We start from the raw sequence: 25,727 nt of genomic DNA, 5'->3' as shown, positions 1-25,727 counted from the left end.
CACTTAAAATTTAAAAATTCAGTTGGTCTGTTATAACACAGATATTAAATTTTTAAATATTTCTGGATCTCAGTAATTTTTTTAAAAATTGTTCTGGTTCTTTTTTTTACCAGGTTTTGAATTTTTCTGGAATGTGGCTATTTTTGAGTTAAATTAAAATGCGCTATTCGAAATTAGATGCTGTAAGACTAGAGGATATTTCCTTTTCATAAAAAATTCACTCTCAAGTTATTTTTTCTTATTAAACTTCTGCGTCTATTTTTTTTATATAATAATCAACTCTTGCATATAAATATCATATTTAAAAAATGTAAAAGTACTTTTCTCATTTGTCTAGAAGTAAAGGCTGGTGTCATAATTGTCCGAATTCTCTTCCAGTCTTCTCCCTTCAGCACTGTCACCATTTTGTCCAAGACTTTATTCTTAAAGGACTGATTCTTAAATGGAATGAAAAATAAATACAGTAAGAAATATATAAAAATAATGCAACAAACCATTCTTAAAGAAATATAACTAGTCACCTTAGAGTATGTTACATTGTAAAATAAATATCACTTAGATTCATAAATTTAAATGTTAGTGGAAAACCAATTAAATACAAAAGAAAATGGTAATTTTTCAGGCTCACTGTACACAAAATTTACTGTTTTCAGCATCTAAATTTTTCTTTAGCATCGATAATTAGTTTTAAAATAATTGGATGCCGTCAAGCAAATTTAAAGTTACACAATATGCATAAATTTAAAAATAAATTTGTAGTCCGGTAACCACTTTTTAACTACAGAGCTCCAGACCGAAGCCTTAGATTTGTTAGTGTCGCTCAAGGAGCTTTGTTTGACATTTAAATGACTTTGTTTAACATTCAAGTACAAAATATTTCTACAAAAGGATAAGCAATGCATTCTCATAAGTTGTTGCGATAGTTCACACTTAATTTCGAAACTATCGATATTATGAAGATAAATATATAACCCAAAATTACAAAATTACATGTCATGTACAAACTCCTAGTTTTAGATATTTATAAAGATACGTAGGCTAGCTGCATAAGAGAAGAAATTACAATTAATGTATTATTTTTTGAAGAAACTAATATAACGAGATGATTTTCTTAGTAGGTTTTGCTTTTCTCTGTCTAAATATTTTTAATTTTACCTGATTAGCATATAGAACAGTAATTAGTAAGTGCGATGAGATTTCTTGGAAAATTTATACTTCATTAAAAAAAATTAGCAGTTTCATAATGAGAATAACAACTTAATCACTTACCTGTCTTTGACTGAAGTAACTAAAATCTTTCACCAATATGTTTCGCAAATATTTGGGGTCGCCAATAGTAAGTACAGGTTGTGAAAACTGGAACGATCTGCAAATAGATTAAAAAACTCTAAGTAGAAATCAAAATAACATTTTAACTTTAAAATTCAAGTGTAATTTTTTTAATATCAAAATGCACTTCTAATTTTAATTTTCGATATCAAACTAAAAAATATAGGGGGAAAAAGATGACTTTAGTCCTTTGATGCAGAGGGAACACCGGTGTCCCTTTTATGTATTTTTTTTCAGATGCTCTAACAACCAGCAAAAATATATATTGGTATTTTTTAATTTTAAAAAGCAGTCTTTTAGTTACTATCATCAGAATGATATTTATACTAAAATATAAAATCCAAAGAAAGTACTTCGAAAAATAATTTTTTTTTGGATTCATATTCAAGCAATATGCGATATTTGGTTTTTAAATTAAAGAAATTACAACGATGAATCTTTTATATTACACTTTGCATAACTAAATAGGTGCAAATTTCAAAAATTATTATTTGGAAGTGAACCGTGTTTGAAAAAAGTTACCTTTAACGCAGAAACAGACAGGGCTATTTTATGCTGTATTTCATAACCATAAATTACTAAAAAGCGTCAAAACGTAATTTACAGTTTTGCGTCAAAAAGTAATTTAGAGTTTGTTTTTTAATATTCATTAAAAAAAAATATTTTACTTAATTTGATTTAATTTGTATTAGCTAAACTAGAAAAAGTAAATTAGAACTAAATTAGAAAATTAAATAAATTAGAAAAAGATTTGAACAGCGAAGATAAGGTATTCTTTAATCTTTTTTGGAAAAAACAGCCGCTTCACTAAACCGTTACAGCTTTATAAAATAAAGCAGAGCAGTTGGCATCACTGGCGTAGGCATCCTGCTGGCAGTCAGCAATTACGGAATTATATTCGCATTTATTTATTTGTCTATATATGTCAAAATAATTTAAAGAGCACGATGTTTTGATTATCTTTGAAGTTTCGTACTCATTTTAACTTTATCGTCCTCATCATCAGGGAGTAACAGCCCTTATAGAGCCTTGGTATCTAACAAGATTCTGAAAATTTATTTTCTGTTGGTCACCTCTTAACTTCATAAATTTTAACTTAATGAAATTTTATATCCTGACTTAATTTTAATTTAATTAGAAAAAATTCCTAAATTCATTATCGTGTTTTGCATCCCACAAGTTAGTACTTCTAAAGATTTACCACTTACCCATAAAGTCGTCCATACTTGTTATAATTCTCCCTTATATATGTCGCGAATGTCTGCAAAAAATGACACATTTTCAATATAGACTATCCAATATAATATTATTTAAATTTCAAAATTTTATTAACAGTAGCATGGATTTTCGTAAAATATCAGATATTTTTCGTAAAATATTACAAATGTAAATCTATGTTGGTTTTTTTTCCTTCTTAATACTAAGCCTTTTTATTAGAATTCTCACAACTTATGGACCATAAGAAATATCAGTCTTTGAGTTTTAAGATCTTACATGCTTTTTAATGATGACGGCTGACAACTTTTTCGCACGATCTATCCTAAAACAGTTTAACTGCTTTGTTAACACTAGACAGACTGAAACTTAGTACATATTGCCCAAAAGCAGTGAAAATGACTGAATTGTGATAGAATAACTAATGAGTAAAAAATGGTGTAAAATTAATTTTTAATATTTTTTTTAATTATTTACAGTTATATAACAAGGCATTGGTAGATATTAGCAATGAAAAAATTATATGTTGCACTAAAAGTCACAAAATTCTAATAAATTGTGACATTATATACATCATTGTTTTTCTAATTGAAATTAAAAAGTAGTGAAAATGACATCCTTGGGTAATCTAGTGTTAAAACTACTATATCTCAACCTAATGTTGTTACTGGCACAATTTGAACCTTTGATCTTTAAACTTTCAACAGGGATATTTTTTAGTTTCATGTACAGAGTTTTCAGTGTTTCTAAAAATATTAAAAGGGGGAGATAAAAATGAAACAGACACCGATGTTTTAATTACTTTGTTATTACAATGACGACACAATATTTTATAAAAAATTTTGGATTTGAATATGAGTTTGGATGAAGTACCTGCCCGCGAATGCGGGCACCTCACTTCTTCTTCCGATTTCTGGCCCTGGGGCAACTGAGACTAGTGCCTTTGGTTCAGGGGGGAAAAGTATTAGCAGTTTACTAACATAGGTTAACTATCGATAATGTTAATTTCTGGGAAGGTCCCTAGAGTCATTAGCATGTAAAATACAATAAACTGAAAAGATATGTACGAAATTATTTACAGGATTTGAAAATAGGGGAAATATAATATCATATATTTACAATATTTACATATTAACATTATTTATATAACATGATGTTTGTATTATTTAGAGTGATCCTCTGTTATAACGATGACCATGGGTGAAAGCCCTTATATAGCAAAGACGGTAAAGAGAAAAACCTGGTACGTAAAACATTTCATTCCAGCATTTTTTTCGAGAAAAATGAAATATCTGTAACTATCAAGATTCTTTTATAATTCTGGCATATATATAAAACTGCTTCTTTTCCAAGATAAAGTAGTTATTGTTGAAAAATTAAAAAAAGAATAAGTAAACTCCTCCCCAAAACTAGCTATAACTGAAATGGTTTTACTACCAGCCTTTCCTCTTTTCCGTCTCGCTTTCACCCCTGACGATGACCCGGTCGTCCCGGTGGAAAATTGAATGCTGTTAAGTCTCTAAAAGATAAAGTGGTAGCTTAAAAGAAGAAATTTTTACTAATTTTTGCATAAACTGTTTTTTTTCTTCCTAATTGTCACCACATGAGTTCTTTACATTAATCTAGGATTATAGCAAGATAACGGTACCATGCTGAGAAACATCTTATTTCCTACACAGAAATGGAGTCCCCCTCAAAATCCTCCTCCTTAACAATTGAAAATGTGGCTAATCATTATAGGGCACATAATCTCGCAAATAACCATAATATTTAAAGAATGTACCTTTTATCATTTTTACCAATCGGAAAACAAAGTCCCGTAAAATTCAAAAGTTATAACATTATTGTCGTAAGTACGAAATTTTTTAATGATACAGTGACTCTTAAACTAATTTGTGTCCAGGACTGTTAACTACTTCGTTTTTGGAAAATATTTTTAATATTTTATACAGTGGTAGACCTTTAAAAACCTAAGCTTTCTGAATATTAGGTAATTTTGCCAACATTTTAAGAACCTAAGCATGAGATAGCTTGAACAAAGTGCCGTTTCATATGAACTTTTGAATCATTTACATGCAGTGGCGTAGAAAATAAGTTGAAATGAATAAAATATATACATTAAAACATAATCAGTAAATATAATTATAACTAACACTAAAATAAGTTTTTACAAAAAGCGCAGAAAGTTGGCAACCTTATATGTCAATATCAAAGAATTTGTGAACTACGTTGTGAAGACGGCTGAAGTGATATTTTTTAACTAAATAGTAAAATTTAAAGATAAAGTTTAAATAAAAATAATACAAAGAAAAACAACCCGCCAGCTCCCAATCTGTAACAATTACACAGCAGCTAACTTGTACGGTCGTTTAACTTGTACGGAAAAAATAAACTTTTTGTCCTGGAACTTATCCTGATTTTTTCGCTTTTCATATAATTTTTTTTCTCCAGTTTACCGCAAATCAATAAATTTAACATATGTGTATTACATCTGTTAGTTAAATTGTTATAGTTGCCAACTTTTGCTAATATTTCGTAAGTTTTACAGTAATACTTAAAGCTGTAGCAAAATGCGCCCTTTTCTTTTCATAATTTAACAGCATTCTCACGACCGGCAAAAAATAAATGACTGGCAAATAGAATTTTCAAAACTACTGAAAAATGCTTCAACTTATCTTTCATTTGTGTACGAAATTATTCCAGCGTTATTTTTTGTACTCATGTATATTTCCTTTAAATTAAATATTTAATGATAGCTTAAAACATCTATATATATATCTCAAATTTGCTACAACTTTAGAAAAAATTCCAAACCGTGAGAACCATGTTTAAAGTACGGTCTTTAAAAATTAAAAAAAATTGTGAATAGATACCTAATAAGAGTTTATTACAATTTTCTTTTTATTAGCTTTTAAGATTATAAATTCTGATATTCATATTTGGCGGCTGAATATATTTACAGGAAACTATTGACACATGGCTTGCCAGTCTGGCCAAACGGTAAATAACTACTTACTATATTTGCAAATACACTCTATAACAAAAAAATCGACGCACCAAGAACGCACTAAGACGCGCAAAATCGACTCTCGATCAAGCTGGAATGATGCTGACTGGGGACGTATAGACTTTAGCGACGAATCCCGCTTCTAACTGTGTCCTGACGATCATCGAAGACGTGTTTGGAGACGCACAGGGCAGAGGGGGGATCCTGCCTTCACTATTGCACGCCAGACCGGCCCTCAACAAGGCATTATGGTCTGGGGTGCCATTTCCTTTGATAGCCGGGCCCTTTGGTCGTCATTAAAGGTACACTTACTGCACAGCGGTACGTCGACGACATCCTAAGACCTGTTTTGCTACCGTACCTTTTGCAGCGCCCTGGGCTGGTTTTTTAGCAGGACAATGCCAGACAACATACGGCACGTGCTGCTATGAACTGTCTGTAAGCTTGTCAAACTCTTCCTTGGCCTGCCAGATCACCAGATCTCTCTCCCATCGAACATGTCGGGATATGATGGGAAGGCGATTGCATCTGGCACGGTATGTTGATGACCTCGTTCGACAATTGGATCGAATTTGGCAGAAAATACAGCAAGAGACCATCCGGGAGCTTTATCGGTCTATGCCACGCCGTGTGACAGCTTGTATCCAGCCCAGTCCTGCTATGTCCAAATTAAGGAACACCAAAAAATAAACTACTAAGCTTTTTCTTTTAAAATTTTTTAACCAGTTTTAATCGAAGCATTATTATTTTATAATTCCCATTATTTTTAAAACTCAGCTGCTATTATGTAGCGACGGCATGCTGTCAAAAGAAATCTACAGATATTTTCACTTTGATTTTGTTACAGTAAAAGTAGTAGTGATTATTTCACTGTAACAACCTTTCGGTAGGTGCAGGTTGTTACAGTGACAGTAGCAGAGGATTTTAGTAACTATGACAGTGTTTTGGTAGGTACTTAGTTCACTGTAACAAGGAACTGCTCCGTAACTTTTGACCCATTTCTATCGTGTACGATCGATAATTATATGTTCTAAGTAAATCGCTTATGCATCTTTTAAAGATAGGCAAATTAGCCCTAATTTTTACATAAAGCCTTATCAATCACATGCTTCAAAATGTTGTATTCCCTTTCTAGATGTGTAAAAATCTGTTGTTTCAACATTTATTTACGTATGAAGTAAATAAAACTATCGCGAAGCGTTGTAATATTATATTATTCTATGCAAAATCAAATAACTGTGCAACTTTGCCATCTAACCTCATTTCTAAAACGTTAAAACCAGAGATAGACTGGGTGGTTATTTAGCAATTAACCTCGAGGAGTTTCGTAAACTAGTTATAACACAGATACGGCAAAAAGAATTTTGCAATCCGGACCCGGTTTTTGTTTGAAGATCAGGTAGCGGTAGTAATTTTCTGATCCCGCTGCCTTTACGATCCGCTGTTCTTTTCTTGGTATTTTCTTAAATATAAAAATAATAATAATCGATAATAATTAATTCATTTACTTTTTTTTCTCTCAAGCAAAACATTTCAAAAATTAAAAGTTCGACTTACAATTTGGACTAACTACTTTTGTCCAAAAATCTCCAAAAAAGAGTGCGAGTCGTTAAATGTCGCTGGATTGTAAATCTAATTAATCATAATAATAATGTAAGTTTTTATTTCTTTTAAACTTTGTTACCTGATCTAAGTCTTTTTAATATAAGAAATTGCCAAACAGAAGAGCGAGTCTTAAAAGCCGCTGCATTGAAAGATCGCAGCCCAGGAACATAATTCGTATCTACCAGCTGAGATTCGAACCTGGAACATTTCAGTGAAAGGCGTCATTTTTTGCACATGATGATGGTGAAAAGAATTGTAAACCAAACTTATTGTTTTAAAATTGAAACGGTAATAGATAAATTTATGGTCACTTTAAATATTTGGGAAAAATCTTTTTTAACCTCTCAAAGCACCAGTTATTTTCGGAAAAACTGCCAATAAATGATCGAGTTTTGTTTTACAGAAAATGAGTATATAGGTTTAGTGTAATTTATTTTTTGCAAATTCAGTTGTGGGGGTAAATAGGAAGCAGGGGATGGTGTATCAGTTATAAAAAAAATTACTGTACAAACAAAGTTTAAGCAATTTGATTACAGGTTTATTTTGAACTAGTGGGCTGCGCCCCCTGCTCGCTAACGCTCTCCAAACCCCGCAAAATTGCTACGCAATCTTATATGGTTTGCTTCGCAAACCAAGCTCGCTTCGCTCTCAGCTAACTTAGGTACATTGCAAATGCACAAAATTCTAAGAATTCAAATCAATCATTCAAATCCATATAACAACTTTTTTTTTAAAAAAAAATTACATCTTTTTAGTAAATACTAAGTCATTAAAATAAATTTGAATTCAAATAAATGACATGTAATTCGTTAAACCTATTAGAAATGTGCTATAGTATAATTCGTGATCTAAATCAAAAATCGTCAAATAAATTCGTAATATATAAATTCGTGAAAAAAGGCGCTTTCGACAAGATCTATCGACAAAGGACAAGAGATCTATCGACAAAGACTACTCACTTCTGCCTAGCTTATGCTCTCTCTGGTTATTTCAGTTTCCGTTTTTAAAAGCGCTATATGTTGAGCCATCTCAGCTAGATTTGGCATGTGACAATTTTAGCGGCAATCATTGATCGATTTTCTAGCGTTGCCATTCGGGGAGTTGTAATGAGACTTTTTTTGTCACCGTGTAAGAGAAATATATATATAGATTTCAAAATATTAAAATCAAATTAAATCTATTCACGAGATCTTCACTTTCATCTCTGGAACTTTCTGTTACATTGACATATTCAAAATCGTCAGAGTCACTCATTATCCGATAATTATTTCTAAACAAGTTTCGAAAACACTTAGTAAATATTTATTTATGGTTAAATTTTTACTTTTTTAATATTTAACGCAATGATATGATGCCTCAATGCTTATGATATTAACCTTTTGAACACCAAAGAACTGCTTTATAACAAAGAATTCCTTACAAACTTATAGCTAATCATCAAAATTGACCACGTGGTTTACACTAGAAAAATGCTGTATAGTGGTATCATTTATGTTTAATAAAATTAATTATAATCTAGCTTATCCAATTTTACTAGAACGGGTCTCAGACGAGCATTAGAAATAAAATAACGCAAGATTGCCTGTGTGAGACACGGGCATTTACAAGTTAGCCGGTAACTTTCGCCCGTGGAACTTTTTATGCGGGCAAATGCATTAAGGGGTGAAGAATGAGAAAAATTTGCTTTGTGAAAAAAAAAGAAACTCAATCTTCTAAAAATCATTTAATTTTTTTTTAAAAATAATATAAACATCTTCCACCCACTTTAGCCTTCACTTCTAACGTACTGTAATTGAACGCAATATCATAACAAATTAAAAATTTCATAAATATGTATTGTTTTGTTTGTAAATTTATTATCCTTACCATAGAAGAAAACAAGCGAAGAATAGTAAATAAATTTCTACGAGGCTGGTATTTCACACCTCTTCTCTTCCAATAATCATCATTTCTTCTGAGATACCTGAAAAACAAGGTTTATCGCATTATTTCTCCAATAATAGATAGATTAAAAGTAAAGAAAACTGTTGCATTTATCTAAGTACTTGATCTTACCTAATTCAGTTTTCAAATCTAAAATTAGTTTGAAAAGGGAATTTTTAGTTTACTATATGTATGCTACTAAAGTATGAAACGCCGGCATTGTATAGAATGCCGGATGTTTTTAGGCAAAGTATGAAATGTGAGAATTATTACATACTTTCCCTAGGCATTGTATATAATGCCTAGGCATTCTATAGAATGACAAATGCTATTTAGGAAAAGTATGAAATAAATGTTCTGATGAGGTTATTATGTAAATGATGTGGATGCTACTGCGAATGACCGAAATCGGTGGTTGTTGATTTTCACCGGTGAATGTTGACAATCACATAGTCGCTTTGGTGAATGTCAGAAATCACAATTACATTACAACCGATTTGATATTAATTTATTCGTAGATATAATTACATTTATTCGATATTTAAATACTCACTGACGACAGATTAAAAGAAACATCAGTGTTTGAAGTATCGGGCAATTGTATACCGGGCAGTGGCACTGAACCTTAAAAAAACATCAGTGTGGGATATACTGGGCAAATATATACCGGGCAATGGCACTTAACTAGACCTAGTATGACTAGACCTTTGGTAAATGTCCGAAATATATACTAGGTCTAGATAAATGCCACTGTCCGGTATACGTTTGCCCGGTATACCCTACACTGATGTTTTTTTAAGGTTCAGTGGCATTGCCCGGCATACCCGACACTGATGCTTCTTCAAGGTCAAGTGCCACTGATCGGTATGCATTTGCCCGGTATATCCTACACCAGTGGTTCCCAACCTGGGGGCGATCGCCCCAAGGGGGCCGAAGAGGTCCTCATGGGGGCGATAATCCTTAGGGGGCGATCGGGGGGCAACGAGTGTTCAAAAGATAAAAATTGCTAATAATATTAATGACAAAAGTTATTTGAGATCGAAATTGAAAACATATATGAAGCTTATGGTTCTGGTGTAGATAAAGAATTACGATAGTTAAAAATTAAAAAAATTCAAGTTTAGGATCATTTTCGTCATACGTTTTGGTATCGCTGGCGGAAATCTGACGTTCAAGAATTCTCTTTTGTTGAAAGTCATGGTCTTTTATATACCTTCTTCTCCTCAAATGTTCCTCTCTCGTTTCATTCCCATCCCTCCGATTTTAAAAGGCATGTAATAGGAGAAACGAATTGATAGACGAAACATTTATATAACTCTAAACCTCACACAATTGGTAAACTCTTATTTTACCAGATACTAAAAAAATTTTTGAAATCATGTTGGGTGAGGGATCGAACAATAAGATAAAACCTCTGAGCAATATTACTGTTTCCAGGCTTATTGATGAGGTAACCGCAGACGTTGAATCAAAACTCATCAAATTTATGAGAGAAGGTAAATTTGAGTCGCAGATTGATGACTCAACTGAGATTGATAGCAAAGCTATTGTATTAGCTTACGTGAGATTCATAAATGAGAGTAAGGAGATTGGATGAACGAGGAAATGTTGCTTACAAGAACTTTGATCACTGATACAAAATGTTCGTAGATTTTTAAATTGGTCAAAGACTATTTTGTGGAGAAAAAAAAATTCCCCTTACAAATGTAAGTGCTCGTGCGACAGATGGTGCTCCTGCCATGTCTGGTCGTCATACTGAGCTTCTAGCGTACCTTAAAAAAGAAGTACTGGTGGTCATCACCATTCATTGTCAACATTTTTCTGCAAAAAAGTTAAGTGGTGTCCTGCATGACACTTTACAATTCGTTATTTCTGGCATCAACAAAATCAAAGCTGATCCTCTCAATGACCGTTTGTTCTGAGAACTTTGCCTTGAAAATGATGAAGATTTCGAATGCTTGCTCCTACATACAGATGTGAGATGGCTTTCAAAAGGAAACTGTTTGCGTCGTTTTTTCGAATCGTTGACTCGGTTACTGAGTTTCTCGACACCCCTGATCCCGTTTTAAATGAGAGTTTGAAGCAACACAAGTTAGAAACTGCGTACCTCACGGATATTTTTGAAAAAATGTACGAAATCAACATAAAACTTCAAGGAAATAAAGTGAACATTATCAAGGCTAAGGGAATCATATCTTCATTCATCGCCAAGTTTGATATCTACAAGTCAAACATTGGTCGCAAAGAGCTAATGCAATTTCCAACTCTTAGAAAGTGTTCAATTGCAGATATCGAGATTCTCGAAAATAAAATCTTTAATTTTTATTGATCACCTTGACCAGTTAAAACTGATATGGAATCAAAACTTAAAGATTTGATGAAATTAGAAATTCCGGATCGGATTTTCGATCCTTTCTCTTTTGAAGTTGTGGATAAGCTCACTTCCTCTTTGCAGACTGAGTTTTTAGATTTGAAGTATGCTAAAGTCGTCTTTAAAAAATACGGTTACGAGTTAGCTTGGGTAAAGCTTATGGACACTTATCCACAATTGTTGAAACAAACTGAGCCGCTCCTCATCTCGTCATTACCGTCAACAAATTTAGTGGAGAGAGGATTTAGTTCTGTCGTCCAGCTCCTCACAAAGCAAAGAAATAGGTTGGACATTTGCTTCAAAGGAGACCTGCGTTTAAATCTGACGAACATAAAACCTGACATTCAAGCTTTAACTGAAATACACCAATCACAGGGCAGTCATTGAAGTGGTAAAAATGTACTTTCTCACTCTTCATTTTTTTTCTCAAATTTTAGTTGCTAACGTTTTAACTTTTTCTTGATTACATTAAAATATGAATTTTAAAAAATGTACTTTTGTTTTGATTATTCCGTTTTAAATATAATTTCTTTCTCAAAAAAAAGATGCGCAATTTTTTTTAATTAATAAAAATGGCAGGATAAAATTGCCTCCTTATTTGCATTATATTTTAAATTAAAATCAAATATAACTTAGCGTTTGGTTGCTCACAAGCAGCAAAGAATGGTTTTTGAGCAAAAAGAAAAAGGGGCGATGTGTGTCAGCCAACCACAAGAGGGGGGCGATGGTCCAGAAAAGGTTGGGAACCACTGTCCTACACTGATGTTTTTTTAAGGTTCAGTGCCACTGTCCAGTATACATTTGCCCCGATACTCCAAACACTGATGTTCCTTCTAATCTATCGTCAGTAAGTATTTAAATATCGAATAAATGTAATTATATCCACGAATAAATTAATATAAAATCTGATGTAATAAATATTTCGGACATTCCCCAAAGCGACTATGTGATTGTCAACATTCACCGGTGAAAGTCAACAACCACCGATTTCGGTCATTCACAGTAACATGCACATCATTTACATAATAACCTCATCAGGACGTTTATTTCATACTTTGCCTAAATAGCATTTGGCATTCTATAGAATGCCTAGGCAATGTGTGAAATATAAATCATTTCATACTTTGCCGGCTAATTTTAGGCATTCTATACAATGCCGGATTTCATACTTTGCCGGTAACATATATATTACCTGTAATATTTATTAATCATCACTCTCTCTTAGTATTCTTTGCTGTTATTGTGTTTTTGATTCAAATTAAAAGCTTAAAACTAAAATCGATGTTTCTATATTATAAATTAATGATATTACTCTTGATATTAGCACTTATGGTGTATCTTCATTACTCGACATTTCATGATAAGTATTCTTAAATCGGTATCAAAACTTATTAACCGTTTCCCAATTACTATTCGCAATGGAAAGACGTGTCACACGCGTCAAGACAATTTGCCACAAAATCATCAACGTCGTGTTATACACGTAGAAAGGCGATTATCACTGAATTAAAAAAGACGATCATTCACAGAAATATAAAAGTTGGTTTTGATTTCTATGAGTGATCAATTTCTATAAGTTTTAATTAAGCGATTGATATCTATAAATATCTATAAATGATCACTTTCCAAAAGTTTCTGTAAAAGATTAATTTCTATTAGGGATCGATTTCTGTAAGTTATTGTAAAGGATTATTTATAAGGGATAGAGTTCTGTGAGAGATAAATTTGTATAAGTTTCTATAAAGAATTGATTTCTATATGGGATCGATTTCTATAAGAGGTCTATTTTTGTAAGTTTCTATAAGAAATTGATTCCTATAAGTTTCTATAAAAGATCGATTTTTATAAGGGATCGATTTCTATAAAACATTCAGGGAGAGAGAAGAGTTTTATAAACAGAAATCGGCCAAAAATAGTAGCTTATTGATTTACTTTAAATTTTTTTTTTAACTATAGCGAACTACCTCCTTTATTATCTACTTTGTAAATATGCTTTTGTGACATGATAGTTCCTTGCATTCTTTGCGTTGCAGCTCATAAATATTTGCGTACCTTAAAATTTCTGATTTACTTTATTTTTTTAAGCTTCAAAAGTTTTGCTTTGCGAAATGATTGACAAAAAAAAATTTAAAAGCTTATAAAAAACGAAGAACAAAACACATGAAAAATTGATGGTGTTCAATATGGAGAATTTAATTACTCTGTATACATAAAACAAAATAATACACACAAATAATAAACAAACAAACAATAAAAAACAATATAATTCGAACAGATAATTTGCTAGTACAGGATCAATATTAAGCTCTAATTTTCACAACTTTGATTTAAAATAATTTTGACAACTACGATGACTGATAAAGAATTTAATTATGATAAAAGTGATAATCATGATGCGTTGTCCTCAACACGTTGAATACCATGGGGGTCACCGGTGACCGGCACTGAGTTTGTTCGTAGCGCCATGGGGGTCACCGGTGCCATGATTATTAAAAACATATAATTCAAGAAAATTTTTTATTTTTCTAATATTATTATCGTTACTAAAATGGTTTGCAGAAATTAATGCAATATAGAACACACAAAAATTGTTTTATTTATATACACAGAGATGCCAACTTGCTACGGACAACGAATCAATATTTTCAAGTGGTAGTTTATTAATTGTGATTCTTGGTTTAATAAATTCAATTTGGTAGATTTGTATCCACCACTATTTCAAAACAATTCGTAGGCTTATATAATTAACCACTTTTTTAATCAGATGAAAGGATCCAGATCTTCAGAATCCACATAGATCTCTGCTCACCCCACCAAGCCACGTCCACCAAGACATCCGCAGCTTCACTGTGGAATACCGACACCCTTATAGACAACATTCCAAGTGCCCACGGGCACAATCTTCGATGAAAGAGTCAATTGTCCGCTTCGCGGACAGGTACTCTATATCACACCTTAGTTCAAGTTCCCGCTGACGTGGGCAGGCACCTTACCAAATCCAGATCGTCGTCGTCGTTAATCATTTATAACATACTTTTAAAAAACTAGCTAAATCTGCGTAATATTTCCAAATTTAGGTTGTATAGTTATTTACTGTTTAGCCAGACGGGCAAATCAGATAAACTTAGCGCGGCATTCAACGTGTTAAAATGCTGGCAAACTTATAAAGCCTGAAAGCATTTGTTGTGACATAATACTTAATTGCATTTGCGTTACAGTGCATAAATATTTGGGTAACTTTAAATTTCTGATGCACTTTATTTTTTTAAGCTTCAAGTTTTGTTTAACGAAATTATTGAGAAACATTTCTTTAAAGCTTATAAAAAACGAAGAACAAAGCACATGAAAAATTGCTGCTTTGCAATATGGAGAATTTAGTTACTCTCTATACATAAAACAAAATAATACACACAAATACTAAACAAGCAAACAATAATAAATAATCTAATTCGAATAAATATGTTGGTAGTACAGGATCAATATTTAGTTCTAATTTTGACAATTATGACTTAAAATAATTTTGACAACTATGACTGATGAAGAATTTAATTACGATAAAAGTGATAATCAGGATGCGTTGACTTTAACTGCTGGTGTGAAATTATTAAAGAAAATTTCTTATTTTATTTATTCAATTCTCTATTTTCACTAACATTAGTAAAAAAATATATTGAAACGAGAGACATCTCTGACTCTCTTTCTATTGCCTATGCCGATTTCCTTGAGTCAGTTCTGTGACTCAAATTTATAGTTGCATAGTTAGGTAAGTAACAACAGCTAGATTTAGTGGTAATAAAACATTAAGTCTGTGAGATTCACTAGGTACGTTATGCAGCTGAGATGAAGTAAGATAAATCAAAATGTTATTGTGGAACACTAGGAGTACTTTTTATATTATGCAATTGAAGAACACTTTGCATTACAACTCATGTTCGAAAATTAGAGTTGCTTCCTGAGAAAATTTTTGCAGTTTTTAGTGATGTATAAAACTTTGTTCTGCGAAAAAATGTAGGGGGGTCTGGATCTTGAGGCTTAGTCGAAAAATATCCAAAATTTGTGAATGGCATGTTCTGTCGAAGTTGTTAAACAACTGATTAGCAAGTGTTGAATACTCAGGCACTTGCATACCTATAGGATGCATTTGAGAATGATTACAGCTACATTTGTTGCAGCAGTCACAACTTTTGTCATATTTGTCCCGTTTGTGTTTTCATCATTGCAATTGTATTGTCAGTGAATTCGTCATCATACATACAGCTCACTACTATTATAAAAATTCTACTTCAAACAGCATAAGGGTTGTTAACTGTTATTCCTTCTATATGACTCTTGGATACTGTGTTAGTTCATTTCCTTGAGTCCCATCTGCGATAACTACAGTAGCATAGTCAGGAGGTAGATCATCAACATCTACTGAATTTCGTGATACTCGTACATTAAGTCTGTGAGATTGACTAGGTAAATTATGCATCTGAGGTGCACTTGGTGTAGTTATGTTATACAACTGTGGTTCACTAGGTGAACTTAGTATGTTATATAAATCAGGAGCACTTGGTTCAACTGCTGATAGAATAATTGGGTTTTCTTCAGAAAATATGGTTGCATTGTTTTGTGATGTATCAAAATTTGTTCCGTTGAGAACCGAATGCGTGGCGGTATCTCCTCGCTCTGTTGAAGAATCTTCCAAATTGGTGAAAGATGTATCATGCTGAAGTTGCTGTGGAAATGGTTGATCCATGGCGTTTACTCCTATCCTTGCATGGCTAGGAGTAGTTGGAGAATAACTATCACAGTACTGGTCGTACACAGTTACTGCATTGTTGTTCACTCTCTGACTTATGCAAATATCTCTGCAGCCAAAGAAACAGAGTACTGCGAGTACACAGATTATGACTGGTACAATAAAGTAACCTGCAAACTCAGCTGCACTCATGCCATCCGTTCAAACTAATTTTCTTCCAGGGCAAAAATGATCATCGCAATCGCATTTTTCAACTAAACAAAAGAACACAAAAAAAATATTAATTTCTGTTGGAAAAACATTTGATTGATTGATTTTAACTGATAGTAATATTTAAAAAGAAAATAAAGAATGTGTGATTTTGGTGTGAATGCGTGTTTCAACTGAGCATTATAACTACTATGGAACTCAAAAATTTGCTTAAATCCGGAGCGGAGAAAATCACCGAAAATTCTAAAAGCTTTTATTTTTTAATTGATTATACCATTCTATAAAATATTTCTCAAAAAGCATAGTAGTTGGCTGCTATGTATATATGCAAGTCCAGTATTATTTAATTACTGAAACTTATATATCGAAAAGAAAATTTTCTGAACATTAAAGGGGCCTCCCTGGCCGAGCGGTATCGCCCGCCAAACTCTCTGTTAAGCATGGAGGTGGCGGGTTCGAATCCCACCGTAACCCTGGATGTATTCTTCGTGATGTTCTTCTCTGTGTTGTGCTATCTGTCTTTCTACTTGACAATGGTTTATAAGCCTTAATTTAATTCACAAGCCTGCAAATGTATGTTGTATCAATAAACAATCTAAACATTAAAATCTTTTATAAAGTTACATTATGACCCATTCTTTGCTGAGGAGACGTAATGACAAGCAAACAGCTTTCATGTAAAAAGTGGTAGGACATTTGTGATTACATAAAAGGGGATATTTTAAATAATAAATTATAACTTTTTGTTTAATAAAAAAATTGCAATTGCAAACTAATGCTTTTTGATCCATATAAAAATATTTACTTATACATTAGAATGGACAGGAACATCTAAATTTAGAGAAAACATCGATATTAATGATGAAATAATTAGATTATCTCATTTAATTTTTTATGTAAGAAAGCACTTAGTCATCACCTCCTACATCAAAAAACCTCCACACGGTCTTTTACAAGTAGTCCGCGCAGACTGCTTAAAAAGTGAACCAGTTGTGCGCATGAACCCAAAACCTTTTATAAAAGTAATTGAGAGAAATTTATCATATAATTTGAGAATTGAATGTGTAGTGGTTGACAGGTGAATAAGGCAAACCTATGATACTCATAATACAATAAAACAAACGTTTAGTCATATATTTGCTACCACTTTCTTATTTTGACTAAATTTCGTATTAAATTACTCTTTCGTTAATTGGATATCCTTCACAGTGGTCTGATCGGACTACCTATAAAAAACCGTGTGGAGGCTTTCAGTTAAAGGAGGCATTGACTTAGTTGACACATTAAATTGGAAAATATTTCAAAATCTTTGACAGAAGTTTCATGAGGCTGCAGGTAGTTTTACAAGTTTTAATTACTCTCTAATTAGATTAGAATTAATGCCTTTATCATAACTGCCACATTTTACTTCATCGGATGATATTCATTAAATAAAAATTGGAGGGGGCTTATTTGTATCTAATGGTGGTCGAAAAGTTTTATAAAATTGAATTTATAAATTAAAGATATAAAAAATAAAGCTTGATTATTGCAACTATTTTAAAAATTGGCAGGTAATTTTGTAGATGTATTTCCTTCTATACTTAAATATAGAACCGCGGTGGCTCATTGAAGAGAGCATTTTCCTCCCAATGAGGTGACGTTGGTTCTAAACACTGAGACATCTGGTTGATACGAATTCCGCTTCTGACTCGTACCAACCACAGAGCTGACATAAAATATCCTTAGTGGCAGACGAGTCATGGGTTAGAATCCCCACGAAATCGTGGCTGGTTTTTGTAGTTTTCCTCTTCGTGTATTGTAAATATGTGGGTTAGTTCTATCAAAAAGACCAAGAAAGATAGTTTGTCCCAAAGCTTGATCCAGGAATTACTTTGTCTTTTAATTTGGTTTAAAATTTCGAGGTCATGAAGTTGAACATTGATAGTCGTAAACTCCGAATGGGGTCAGCTGTTCAACGCCGGTTATGAAGTACACAAATATGTGCAAAGGACTTAAGATCGATCCTCAGGGGTAGCTTGAAGGCAACATAGTTACAGATGAATGGGGAACTTAATTCGGCTTGTGCACAGGGACGACCACAGTGATATAATCATGTCATTGGTCACGAAATTGTAAAGCCTTAACAGTTTCGTTGTCCATCGTGTGATATCACGTGACGAAATTCTTTCCTTAAGTTAAGTTTAACAAGCGGTAGTAAGATTCCATCAACCAGTTTATATTATCCAACTATTTTTGAAAAAATTATTTTGCTTCCTACTGACAATAACATACTGTTTATGGAAATAAATTTATTATAAAAAGAAATTAAAATGATTGCTTAAACAAGAAAATTTAACTTTGATTGATATCTTTATAGACTACCAATCTTTAATGATAGATATGGTATAACCACCTGCACTCGGCTGGCAATGAACGTGTTAACCACCATAAACCAGCAGTCTCACTGCAGACAGTTGTGAGAATGCTTTAATATAATTTCCGGTCATCTTCAACTATTGTGGAATTTCCGAAACTTCAGAAAAAATTTTTTTAGGGGTGGTCACTACTTTCCAGCACATAAAAACAAACAGAAAAGGGAACTAAAGCTTTATGGTTCAGAGATGTGAGAGGGTGTAAAGTAAAGTAAAAATTATCAATAATATATCAGTAATTTAGTACATTAGAATTGAAAGATTTCGATCACCAACGCTTAAGTAATTTAAATCGACATACAAAACATCATATCGACATCTTAGCATTTTTTACTTCACATAAAACGCCTCATATCATAATCATCAAATTAAATAATAGCCTCAACAAATTTCTTAATCACAGATCCACCTATAGCATCAGATTCAACAACAACAATATTGAAAGATCAATCAAGGGTTTCCCCACTTAGACCATCAACCTGCATCCAGTTCTATTGCCACACATAGTTTAAAGCAAGCTGCTTTGTTTTATTTTCATTATTTTTATTTATTGAAGGAAGATGCTTGAATCCCCCTTATATCTACCACACTGACTGTTGGCCACAGAGAACTCACACAATGCTAAATAACTCATGATGGATGGAATAGTGGCAAATTTCCAGCTAGCATAACTAAAGAAGATCTTAGCATCTTCGTAAGTTTAACTTCTGATTGAATAGTTTATGTTTTGAAAAATTCAGCTTTTGTAAACTACGAAACGAAAAAAAGGGCGGCCAACTTTTTGCACCTTTTGTGTATTCTAATGGTAGCTAAGTTAAAGTTTCAATGCAATATTTTTTATTCATCTAAACTTTATTTTCCATACCACTGCATATAAATGAGTTAAAAGTTCATATGCAACGCCATTTTCTACTAGCTCTTTCGGGGTAAGACTTTTTTAAATGATGGTAAAATTACTAAAAATTCTGAAATCTCTGGTTTTTAAATGTCTACCACTCAACCAAAAGTTTTTCAAAAAGCGTAGTATTTGGCAAGCCAGGAAAAACTAGGAAAACCTCAAATGGAAAGAAAGCATGGTGCAGGGTTTCCATGGTCCATAAAAAATGTAATACTAGTTGCAGTAAATTTATGTTAAAGTTAATAAAAATATCATATTTTAACATACCAGTCTGACGCTTAGAACCCTGGTAGGAACCATGCTACCATCTCTTTAAAATTTTTGAACACTTGGGAGTTTTAACATACAAATAGGAATTTGTGAAAACAATCCGTTTCCTCAATTTTTCTCTACTATTTTCAAATTATAATTCATTTGAAATCAATCATAAAACGATTAATAACTTAGATACCATATTAAATATATTCATCACAAAGTGTTGCGTAATAAGTTAATAGTATAATGGGATTACTATATAATAAAGGAATGCCGCTTTAATTTCCAAGGCTTCAATTTAGAATAGTAACTAAGCATAATAATATGTAGTAGACAATAATGCTAAGAAAGGATGATAAATAAACTTTACAGATAAATACCGTAAGATAAAAAACAAAGAAATATTTTACAATCTTAAATTCAAAAGTCAAATAAATATAACAAAATAAATCAAGATCTTTAACCAAAATGAATCTGGATCTTCTTTGTAATAAGGAATCATATCATGTGACTTTTAGACCAATACACACCCACCGCCGACATCCATGAGAAATTGTATCAAACCATTACTTTTTATGTCATGGATCGAAATGACATTATCCAGGTGGGGTCTCGTACCTAGAATATGCCTTCCTTAACCGAAATAAACCCCACCTGAGGAGCGAAATGACAATCGTAACTCGATTTTTTTTTATGACAATGTGGTAAATATTTTAAACTTCAGAGAGAATATTACAAAAAATAGTATCACAAATTTACGCCAACAATTTCTTTTTTTTTTAGCCGCAAAAATTAAATAGAGGCTATAATGTGACCCAATACACTCCACACTTAAAAATTTAAATTTTTTAAAGTTTCAGTTTTCTCTTAATTTTACGAAGGAAAATAAGGATAATCTAAAAAAAAAATTTCTGATCATTGAAATATAAGTAGAAAATTTACATTTACACGTAAATTCAACTAAAAGAAAATTACGTCATTTGCTAAAAATTCTGATAATGATAACTTAATAGAAATTGGAGCTAATAAGTTTTAAAAAATTAATAGCCTTACACAGCGGGACCTTACACAGCCTTACACAGAAATCAACACATCACTAATGATATTACATCAAATGTGCGTGAAATTTTTTTTACATCTGATAAATATTTTTATGGCTTGAGAAAAATTTTTACCCTTTACGAGATGGGCGAGTCATATATGCATGGCAACAATCAGGGTAAGAAAGATAAAACTGGTAGCCAAACTATTTATATAGCAGTTTATTTGTAAGCGGGGTTATAATAGTTTGCTTTATTTAATTCACCCCTATTTAGTTCGAATTAAAAAAATATGTTTAGTTAGAAAAAAATTACTTCTGTCTAATTAGTCATGCCCAAGCTTATGCTACCGCTTTTTATTTTGTTTAAATCCTGATTCTGATTCCGTACGAATACATATATGAAGCCCCGATTTTACGTTTTCTGTCGGACTAGCAATAAAAAACGCTCGAAGCGGAATAACGTAAAATCGGGGTTAAGAAAAATCTATGCATATTTTTAAAAATTGACACCTGCCAGTTAAATTAATGGAAAAAATGAGTAATATTTACTTGCTTTTCATTTTAAGCTGCAATTTCGTATACAGCTCATTCAATACTAACAATTTTTTTGTAAATTTGCTTCTTGATTTACATTTGCAAGTAAAAATTGTTTTAGAGTTTTTATGCTTTGTATCGCTTGATCAGCTGTTGGCACGTCTTCTGTTATTTCAACTTCATCGTCATCAGCTCTATTGTCGGAATCAGGCATTAAATCACTTATGGAAGGGATTTCTGAAGTAATGACGTCTGTGTCACAGTCGATGTAAGCATCATCGACTTCCGGAAGATCCTCAACTTCAGACACGCTACCTTCTTCTTCTTCCAAAACAACAGCGCTCTCCTCCTCCGATATTGAAAATCCTGCTTTATTGAATCCATTGATAATGCACTTTCGGTCAACACTGTCCCAAGCTGAAGATATCAAATAAAGAGCCTCAAGAACATAAATTTTTTCCTTAGAAGCATCCTGAAAGTCACCAGAATCAAGAAACATTAGAGATTTTCTAACCAGTTGCTTCCGGTAACTCTCTTTAAATGATCATATAGTTCCTAAATCCAGTGGTTGAAGTTTGCTCGTACAGTTAACTGGAAAAAAGTCTATTCGCACGTTTTTCAATTTAAGGTTTAAATGCGCAGTGCATTGGTCTAGGAATAAAATTATGTTGCTCTTTTGAAAACTCATTTTCTTATCCACTTTTCGAAGAAAATTTTTAAATAATGCTTGCGTCATCTATGCTTTTTTGTTTGAATCGTAATCGGTAGGAAAACTTTTGATATTTTTGAAACACCGTGGTTTCTCTGCTCTACCGATCACAAGAGATGTTAACTTTTGGCTTCCATCGGCATTTGCACAGAGCAAAACAGTCAAGCGCATTTTTGAAAGCTTTCCTCCATGGCAATTTTCACCTTTAATTGTCAGTGTCTTCTTCGGCAATAGGTTGAAAAACAATCCCGTTTCGTCATTAAATATGTCACTTGGATTTTAGCCTTTTAATAAACTTGGCAGAGTTTTTTCTTTCCACTGTTGCACAGTTGTCACTATCGGATTCGCAACAGATAGATTTGAAGCATAAATTGTTCCTTTTTTTTAATCGATCGATCCAGCCATTTGATGCACTGAAGCCTTGGAGTTTAAGCCGTTCAGCAATTTCAAGCGCCTTTTCTCTCAGGATGGATCCTTTTATAGGAATCTTTGCTGCTCTGTCTTCCTTAAACCAGTTCATTAAAATTTTTTCTAACTCATCATACGGAGATGTTTTTAAGGTTTTTCTCTTCTTGGCAATTTTTCAGAGTTTTTCAGCGTTTAGTTCTACTGAAGCTTCTTGCTTTAAAATCATTTGCAAAGTTAAATAAGCAATACCCAAAGATTTAGCAAGATCATCTTTAGTGCCATGAAATTCTTTAGCTTTTTCAACGATTTCAGCCTTTTCGGCTAGAGAAAAGCATTTTCGTTTCGCCATCTTCGTTCGAGAAAAGAACACGATGACTGGGGTTTCGAAAATGAGAAAAAATGCTATAGCTTACAAACTCAAACAAAACCGACAAAAAATCTCATTTGGTATGCTAGCACGGAAAAATGAGTAAAACCATTTTGAAAAGAATAAAAAAAATTTTTGAACTGTTTGTAGAAAAACGCATCAAGCGGGATTTTCATAAAAGGGGTAACGCAAAATCCGGGATTTTTTAACATTATCGGTATAGGCAATTTTCACGGATCAGCAGAAAATGACGTAAGAAGCGGGATAACCTACGAAACGGACAACGTAAAATCGGGGTTCCACTGTATATATATATATATATATATTTAATTTATCATAAGTTCCCTGTAATTTGCACGTGGTCCTATGCCTATTAAAATATTATTATGCAATATTATTATGCACTCTATAACAAAAAAATCGACGCACCAAGAAGGAGTTGTCCGAGGATAGGAAAACAATGTACGGAATAGTAAATGATTAAAATTTCAGAACAATTGAATAATTTGCTGCAGAGTTACAGTAACAAGTTCAATAAGGTGTTGACCAGCCTCTATCCTGGATACTAGCTGCCACACGGCGTGGCATAGACCGATAAAGCTCCCGGATGGTCTCTTGCGGTATTTCCTGCCAAATTCGATCCAATTGTCGAACGAGGTCATCAACATTCCGTGCCAGATGCAATCGCCTTCCCATCATATCCCAGACATGCTCGATGGGAGAGAGATCTGGTGATCTGGCAGGCCAAGCATGAGTTTGACAAGCTTGCAGACAGTTCATGGCAATACGTGCCGTATGAGGTCTGGCATTGTCCTGTTGAAAAACCAGCCCAGGGCGCTGCAAAAAGAACTGTAGCAAAACAGGTCATAGGATGTCATGGACGTACCGCTGTGCAGTAAGTGTACCTCTAATGACGACCAAAGGGGTCCGGCTGTCAAAGGAAATGGCACCCCAGACCATAAGTTGACCCTTGTTGAGAGCCGGTGTGGCGTGCAATAGTGAAGGCAGGATCCCCCTCTGTCCTGTGAGTCTCCAAACACGTCTTCGATGATCGTCAGGACACAGTTGGAATCGGGATTCATCACTAAAGACCATACGTCCCCAGTCGGCATCATTCCAGCCATATCTGTTCAAAACATTCATGCATGCGAAATTTCAAAGCAATAGGATGATTGCTTCTTGGTGGGTCTATTTTTTTTGTTGTAGAGTGTATTTTAAACTTCAGAGAGAATATTACAAATAATAGTATCACAAATTTACGCCAACAATTTCTTTTTTTTAGAAGAAAAAATTAAGTAGATGCTGTAATGTAACCCAATACACTCAATTCTTTAAAATTTAAATTTTAAAGTTTCAGTTTCTTCTTAATATTACTTACGCATAGTTACAAAAAATAAGGATAATCTAAAAAAGAAATTTCCGATCCTTGAAATATAAGTAGAAAATTTAAATTTACGTGTAAATTCAGCAAAAAAAAAATTATGTCATTTGCTAAAAAATCTGATAATGATAACTTAATAGAAATTGGAGCTTATAACTTTAAAAAAATTAATAGACTTACACATAGGGACTGCATATCAATATCACTAATGATATCCCATCAGATGTGCGAGAAAAAATTGTTACATCTAGTAAATATTTTTATGGCTTGAGAAGATATATAACCTCTACTAAGTGAGTCATATATGCATTCTCAGGGTGGCGACAATCAGGGTAAAAAAGGATAAAACTGGTAGCCAAACTATTTTTATAGCGGTTTATTTGTGGGTGGTGCAATAATAGTTTGCTTTATTTAATTCACCACTATTTAGTTCGAAATAAAAATTATATATAGTTACAAACATGGGTTAAGAAAAACTTAATTCTGTCAAATTAATCATGCCCAAGCTTATGCTACCGCTTTTTATTTTTTAAAAATCCTGATTCTGTTCGAATACATTTATCACTCGCCCGTCCCGAAGAGGTTGAAATCAGATTTGTAGGAATACTACATTCATGGTTTAAAAATGCTTAATTCGATGTGTGAACTTTTGCTTCATCCACTTAATGCACTGAAGTGATTACATATATATCTATATATATATATATATATATACACCTTCGCCTTCAAGATATGATACATAAACACATTAAAATTTCTGACTGACAGAAGTTCATGAACTACTTAATAATTTATTTATAATTAGAAGCATATCTAGATTTTCTTTTAAAGCTGATTACTTTTTTAACTTTCATAACCATAGTGCAGCCAGAGAAAAACATTACTAATTTGAATGCATAATTAACTATTTATTAAATACAATTCATTAAATGCCTTTCAAATCATTTTAATTTTTTCAGAAAAAAAATTTCTTGCCATTTTTTTAAAATTTTAAACGCCTAGCAATTAATAGCTTAAGCATTGAGATTTTAGATAAACCAACTTTATCTTTACTGATTATTCTTGATACAAAAAAGGCTTTGATTCGCTAAACGAAGAAACCGAATCCAACCAAGCAATTTTACCGCGGCTTAGAAAATCTGAAAACCCTTCGAAAACATAAACAAGGTTGAGAGGCTACCAGACGACCTTAAGTCTTGAAGGCAGCCCTCTAGCATGATATATCGTCCTCGTTGGCGGCGGCTCTGTATTAATAATATTATTATAAATTAATATTATTGCATATATATATATATATATATATATATATATATATATA

At 32.7% G+C, this 25,727-nt stretch overlaps 2 protein-coding genes across 3 annotated transcripts in view; both read right to left on the bottom strand.

Annotated features, from left to right (window-relative positions):
- LOC107436723 (cytochrome P450 3A9-like) overlaps nt 1-25,727 on the bottom strand; it is a 59,456-nt gene that overhangs the window by 26,697 nt on the left and 7,032 nt on the right. For both annotated transcript variants that reach the window (XM_016048520.4, XM_016048519.4), the window contains exons 2-5: nt 9,023-9,119; nt 2,538-2,590; nt 1,270-1,366; nt 321-437 (exon numbers count right to left, since the gene is read on the bottom strand). In XM_016048520.4, coding sequence (XP_015904006.2) covers nt 321-437; nt 1,270-1,366; nt 2,538-2,590; nt 9,023-9,025 — 270 coding nt within the window. In that variant the 5' untranslated portion in view covers nt 9,026-9,119. The remainder of the gene's footprint in view (nt 1-320; nt 438-1,269; nt 1,367-2,537; nt 2,591-9,022; nt 9,120-25,727) is intronic.
- Nucleotides 13,623-16,445, bottom strand: LOC139426391 (uncharacterized; the record flags this gene model as incomplete). The annotated part of the gene is given in 1 exon segment (XM_071185144.1): nt 13,623-16,445. A coding segment is annotated over 1 exon segment (615 nt). The 3' UTR covers nt 13,623-15,768.

The sequence above is a fragment of the Parasteatoda tepidariorum genome, chromosome 9, assembly GCF_043381705.1.
Source record: "Parasteatoda tepidariorum isolate YZ-2023 chromosome 9, CAS_Ptep_4.0, whole genome shotgun sequence".
Lineage (NCBI taxonomy): Eukaryota > Metazoa > Arthropoda > Arachnida > Araneae > Theridiidae > Parasteatoda > Parasteatoda tepidariorum.
The sequence above is the reverse complement of the archived record's forward strand: the minus strand, read 5'-3'. Positions and strand labels throughout refer to the sequence as shown.